The sequence below is a fragment of the Rutilus rutilus genome (genome assembly GCF_951802725.1).
Source record: "Rutilus rutilus genome assembly, chromosome: 10".
NCBI lineage: Eukaryota > Metazoa > Chordata > Actinopteri > Cypriniformes > Leuciscidae > Rutilus > Rutilus rutilus.
In genome coordinates this window covers 41,716,798-41,723,170 of record NC_140215.1, presented here as the reverse complement: position 1 = coordinate 41,723,170, position 6,373 = coordinate 41,716,798, and the positions used below count along the sequence as shown (strand labels likewise).

General features: G+C 37.4%; 1 protein-coding gene across 2 annotated transcripts; it reads left to right on the top strand.

Moving 5' to 3' along the window:
* The first annotated feature begins 327 nt into the window (after window positions 1-327).
* Window positions 328-1,817, top strand: LOC311298102 (uncharacterized protein). 2 transcript variants are annotated; one of them, XM_084420781.1, is made up of 8 exons: window positions 328-401; window positions 480-568; window positions 654-757; window positions 845-981; window positions 1,067-1,127; window positions 1,196-1,414; window positions 1,510-1,609; window positions 1,800-1,817. In XM_084420781.1, the coding sequence occupies exons 3-7, from the start codon at window positions 656-658 to the stop codon at window positions 1,603-1,605; spliced, it is 615 nt and encodes a 204-aa protein (XP_084276907.1). In that variant the 5' UTR covers window positions 328-401; window positions 480-568; window positions 654-655; the 3' UTR covers window positions 1,606-1,609; window positions 1,800-1,817. The 2 variants fall into 2 exon arrangements, 1 of the variants encoding a protein (XP_084276907.1); XR_014628908.1 differs by lacking the exons at window positions 1,067-1,127; window positions 1,800-1,817 and having other exon boundaries at window positions 1,510-1,693.
* The last annotated feature ends 4,556 nt before the right edge of the window (window positions 1,818-6,373 follow it).

Below are 6,373 nucleotides of genomic sequence, written 5' to 3'. Positions count from 1 at the left end.
CGTCCAATGGCAGCTTATTTGTATGGGCGTTTGTACACGAACCTCCTATTTGTACTTCTTATATTATTCAACAACATTTCATTGAAATCTACTATTTCTTTTAGATTCTTGACACAAGGATTGCACAGCTCTGTAAAGCACATGGTGGAACTGCTTTACAGGTGCACACGTTCGTGCTCTGGTGGCGATCCTTCACTATCAAGAAACATGTGGATGACAGTCACATTTCTTGTCTGAAGGTAAATGAAAATCTATGAAATAAATTTCAAGGGCAGGGGACACATTTACTTACTTACTTACTTAAAAATATTTTAAAGGACCTTGATTAGAATGACACAGTCCTTATTCCAAAAATTGTTGGTGGACAGAGCCCCGAAAAGGGAAACCACTTCATTTTGTGGGTATGTGTGGTTAAAAAAATACATTTTTACTCAACAGTTGTTACTTTGGTTAAAGCGGTTTCTGTTTATGTTGTAAAGGTCTTGGATGGTTTGCTGAATCGTATTCGAGTTTACGACCCCACTGGCAACTACAAGTCAATTTCTGCGATGGACCTGACTATACTATGGTATTATGTGCTTTGTAAATGTCAAAATTGTTATCTTTATTTACTAATGTACATTTATTAATTAATTTTTTCTTTTGCACAAAAGCAATGCCTTCCGAAAATACTTGGGACTTGGGAAAATGGACTGTTGAGTACCCAGAACAGTGGAGGCTGGCTGACTCTAACAACTGTGGGGTTTTGGTTTGTACAGTAAGTTAAATAAATGCTTTTATTTATTTATTTTATTTTATTTTATTTTTATCTACATTACTTTAACAACTGTGTTTATTGCATTAGATGGCAGAAATGGAGGTGAGGGACAAATGGACCTCTATGAAAAACGAGGTGATACAGGGAGACGATCTGTGGCATCTGAGAAGATATCACGCATCATCAATGGCAGCATATGCTGTTCAGCATATGACGTATAAAAGGTATGTGTAAAATGTGTGTCCTCATTCATATAAATCAACTTAAAAGTTTAATAAATCAAGTAGACCGATGATTTTTAAAATATAGGACAGTCGAGGAGGTGGAAAAAAAAGGAATTTGTTCTCTTGTCAGTGATACTGAAATTCAGGTACATATAAGACTTTACAAAATTTAAAATGGCTAGATATTGTTTGCTATACTAAATATTTTTTTCAGGAGTTGTTTCAAGGAATTGTGAAAGGCTCACTGAAACCCACGTGGAACAAATGGTGGCAAATGAAGACTGGGAAAATGGCAAAACCTAAGAGCTTTCATCCAGCCTTGTCAGCACATGTTGAGGAACTTCTAGGACACATCGACAACATTGTGTTTGAGCAAAAGAAGGACAAAAAGCTTGAACATATCGACCTTTTAATGTGTGAAATGATTCCTGAGGTAAGCATTGATGAGAAACTGATGGCTGATTTTTATATGTTTTGGTGAACTAACTCATTAAGTAATTATTTTTTTTTTTATCTTTTGTTGTACAGATCAGCCTTATAATACTGAGACGAACGGAAGGTTTCAGTCACTTTTGGGCTGATTTATCTTATCTTGTGGAGTGTGTCATTAAAATAGCCTTTTAATGTCACAACAGCCAAGGTTCAACGAGCTAACTACGTTCTGCTGCGTTGCACCTTTGGGCTTGTATATCAAAGTAAAAACAGTGAGTGATGTTCCATAGCACTAAAGACTTTGCAAGTGTACAGTTGCACATGACGTGTTGCAGCATGTTTGTGTGTTTTTGCAGAGTTCCCTCAAGCCAGTCCATCCATGACACCCTGGTTCAACGAGCTAACTACGTTCTGCTGCGTTGCACCTTTGGGCTTGTATATCAAAGTAAAAACAGTGAGTGATGTTCCATAGCACTAAAGACTTTGCAAGTGTACAGTTGCACATGACGTGTTGCAGCATGTTTGTGTGTTTTTGCAGAGTTCCCTCAAGCCAGTCCATCCATGACACCCTGGTTCAACGAGCTAACTACGTTCTGCTGCGTTGCACCTTTGGGCTTGTATATCAAAGTAAAAACAGTGAGTGATGTTCCATAGCACTAAAGACTGTGCAAGTGTACAGTTGCACGTGACGTGTTGCAGCATGTTTGTGTGTTTTTGCAGAGTTCCCTCAAGCCAGTCCATGACACCTAGTCCAGCCTCCTCGCCTAGCAGGTCACGACCCCACCATCTAAAGGGGAAATTGACTGACTGCATCATCTAGGCCTTAGGATGGTTCCACAAAGAATTGACTGCATATACAACATGAATTTACTTCTAACTAAAGATTTGACTTTTCATACAGCAAAAGACACTGCATCTATTTGTGTCTCATTAGTTCTCAAAAAACTTTAACCTTACAGTTCATTAAATATTTAAACACAGCTAACTCAACATTAATTGTTTTTAAATCTTCACAATGTATAGCCAGAGAACTATCACAAAAGTATTTAGGAAAGTAAAGACATACAAAAGTATGTCTGTTTAAAGCTGCTTTGTATTGTTGTGTATTTTTAAAAGCTCTATAAATGTCCTAAAAGATGTGCATTTTGCTTGTAGTTTTGTGTTAATAAAAATTTAATACATTACATCTCATAATTCAGTTGAATTCATTATGTATTGTATTGTGTAATTTAATTAAATTTTTATACAAGTTTTGGTTCACTAATTTTATTACATTAAATGTTATTGTGTTGTATGATGTTCTGTATTAAGAATTAATTATGCCATAAATCATATGCATTAGTACACAAATGACATGCTTGTAATAAAAAAAAAGCATATTATGCCCTATTGCCCATATTATGCCCTATACATACTTAAAAATGGTATTTCTTTCAAATAAAAGATTAGTATATGAATTAAGTAGTTTGATTACATTAAGATTTGTGATTCTATAATTTTATTATACTGTTCTTTCGTCAAGGCTTGACAACCAATTAATATTTATACCCACAAAACATAGCTAGCATTCTGTAATTTATTTAAATGTCTAAACTGTTAATACGAAAAATAGTAATATACACAAATAAACATTATTTTATGTCTCTTTTAATAAATAGAAGTGTACCTGTAACATATTGCGCTGATTATTGCGCTAAAAAATAATGACACAATTATAATTGCACTACGAATTGCTGTGAATACGGTAAGGCAGTATCAGTGTAAATAACCCTCAGTTATTTTATTTAGTTTTGGGTATTAATATATTATTCTGATATTATCGTAATAACTATATTTCTTAATATTAGTTTAATATTTGTACTTTGTGTTTATTATATTTTGGAAGTTTACTTTGCACTCTTAGTTATTTAACCTATAGAGACCTTTATTTTGAAAGGCGGCTTACCGGAAAGGCGAACAGATCGCTCGCGCACAGAGAGCGCGCATACAGATGGCTGACAGACGGAGACACGGAACCATGCGGTCACGGATTCACGGATCTGAATTATAGTTTTTAAAGTCGCCTTTAAGTGAATTTAGGCATCTAGTCGCTGTTTTATTTTATTTTATTTTATTTTTATTTTTGTGTCTGTTGTTTAGCACCTGGTTGGAAAGGAGTACAAGGTATACATCATGTATATTTATGCATTTGTATAATGTTACATAGCATATCCTGTCTTTAAGATTGTTTTTATATGTGTTTGTTTGATTTATGAGTAATTTAAGTTGTTTATGGTAAATGTTAGTACTAATTTCGTAATTTTGTTGCTATATCGACTACTGTTTTGTTTAATTTATATGTATGTGAATTATTTACAAATTCCAATAATGTTAATTCATCTGTTTTAGCTCTTACGGTGTTGTGGAGGTGTTGTGATGGCGTTGTGATGACATTGTGAAGGCATTAAGGACAATAAACCAACAACATCAGTGAGAGAGCGAATTTCTTTTATTCAACCGGGCTGCTACAATCAGTGCAGTATAAGCTCAGGTAAAGCTCATAGCACGATCGTCGGATAACGTTAGCTGTATGCTATGCTACTATCTAAGCTAACTAAAAAACACACTAACAACGAGAAATGTTTAATTTCACAATCTATAGCTTCGGTTAAATACTAGTATACGAAACGTTTAATTTAAAATACATTAAATACATTAATGACTCGTTATAACGTAGTACAAAAGTCTTCAATAATAAAGTGATTTTGTATGATTTGTAACCAGGCACTAAAGCGATTACCCATAAAACGTTCTTTGAACCAATCGGATTGCTTGGGTCCTCAGCCAATCCCTGTGGGTCCTCGAAAATCCCACTTTTCATGCAGTGTGAGGCATCCATGCAAACTGTGAACGCCCCCATATCAGCTCGAGAAAACACATCAAGTTTATTCAGATCATTGTACTTGTTTACACTGTCTCGCGGCGCTGTGAGGAATAATACTATCGTAATAATAATAATGGAAAATGTACCTCAGAAGTGCTGGTATTTCGAGGAGCAAGGATCCAACTGAGCTGAGGAATACTGTAGTACGTTTTTTTTCATTCTCAAGTGAATCGCGTTTCTGTGTGTGAATGAATGAACGGCAGAGATGAGCGCTGTTTACCACAGCTCGCAAAAAGACCGTTTAAATTTGAATGGCGTTTCTGTGTGTGAATGAATGATCCGCTTTTAGAAAACTGTATTGCTTTACTGAGATGAGTAAAAATCGACTGAAATATGTTGAAATAAACTGCATTTGTATAAGCAACGTATTAAACTGCAAATTAACATTTATATTCCTTATAATAAAAACGAAAGCCCTATGTTACAGACATATGAAAGACAACATTTCGTTGACTAGTTTTGGATAGATTATAAATTTTTACTGTAAAATATCTGCCACCTCAAATAAGCTTTTGCTTGCCTATTTTTGCTCATATATTAAATATAGTATGTTTTGTCAAAAATAAAGTCATCAAGGGGGGCGCTGTTGAGCTGACGATGGAGTGAGACGTGTTTGTTTGAGCTCCCGTCGAACTTCTTTTTCATTTTAAATTAATAAGCGCACAGTACATTAAAACATCGACTAATCTGCCCTAAAAGCATTTTCGAAGCCGAGAGAAAGTCTACATTTGAGTGAATGGCGACGAATCTGCGTAAATTTCAATATACTGGAGCAGCGAACACGAGGCCTAGCACTGCAGGAAGTCATACTGCTACTAACACAGCGGCAAGAGCATCTCCACCACAGCTACGGTCAGCTAACGCTAAACCAGAGATGGACGTCAAGTCCCTGAAGTCGGAGATTCTTCTCTCGCTGAAAACTGAAATTTCGGCGGTGATAAAATCAGAAATGAAAAACGCACTTGCCGACGACTTCGACTTCCTTAAAAATGAGCTACAGGCATTAAAAGCAGAAGTTAAAAATAGCACGGCGGCAATTCACTCTGAGATCGACCAAGTAAAAACCACAGTCCGAGACATGGAGACCGGATTGTCAGCATGGTCAGACGAGGTGGTGACCTTGCAGACCACGGTGAACACCCTGAAGACGGAGGTGGCGGAGCTCCGAGACAAATGCGAGGATCTGGAGGGAAGAGCGCGGCGGTGTAACATCAGAATACTGGGGGTGCCTGAGACGCCTGGTTCAAACTCCACGACATCGGTCTCAAAGTTGCTGCGAGAGGCGCTGCAGTTGGACAAGGATGTGCTCATCGATCGCTCACACAGAAGTCTGGCTCCGAGAAAACCCGGCGGGAAACCACGAGCGATAGTAGCCAAACTCCACTATTTCCAAGACTGTGTTGAGGTACTGAACCGGGCGCGCACCCGTGCTCCACTTCGGTACAACGGAGAGTCAATTGCTATCTTCCCGGATTATACTACAAGAGTCGCCAAAGCCAGAGCCGCGTTCACCGAGGTCAGAAAGCTGCTCCACAATCGCCAGAATGTCCGGTTTGGTATACTATTCCCAGCCCGTCTCCGTGTCACACACAATGGGGAAGAAAAAGAATTCACCGACGCAGAGAAAGCGATGACCTACGTGAGAAACCACATCATTCCCGCAGAGGAGCGTGAGTGAGACTGTTTTTGTGTTTTCAACTATTCTGACAGTACTTTATCCGTTTTCATCCGTGGAAAGGCAGCTAAATTAGCTGCACCCAGTGGACTTATGTCACTGTTGTTAGACTGTTACAGTTTCACCAGCTTATGCTGTTAACATTCTTCTCTCTTTCCTTTCTTTGCCAGTGCTGATTACCCTTATTTATAAGTTTACCGTAGCCTAATAGTTCTTTGTTTTTGTTCTTTCTTATAACTTAATGGTTGCCTTACAGTGAAAGGGTATGTCTGACTGAATATTAGGGGTGGTGAAAAAAATCAATTATTGATTAATCGCGAGTATGTTATGGACGAGTATGAATCGATTATTAAATTTTCAAA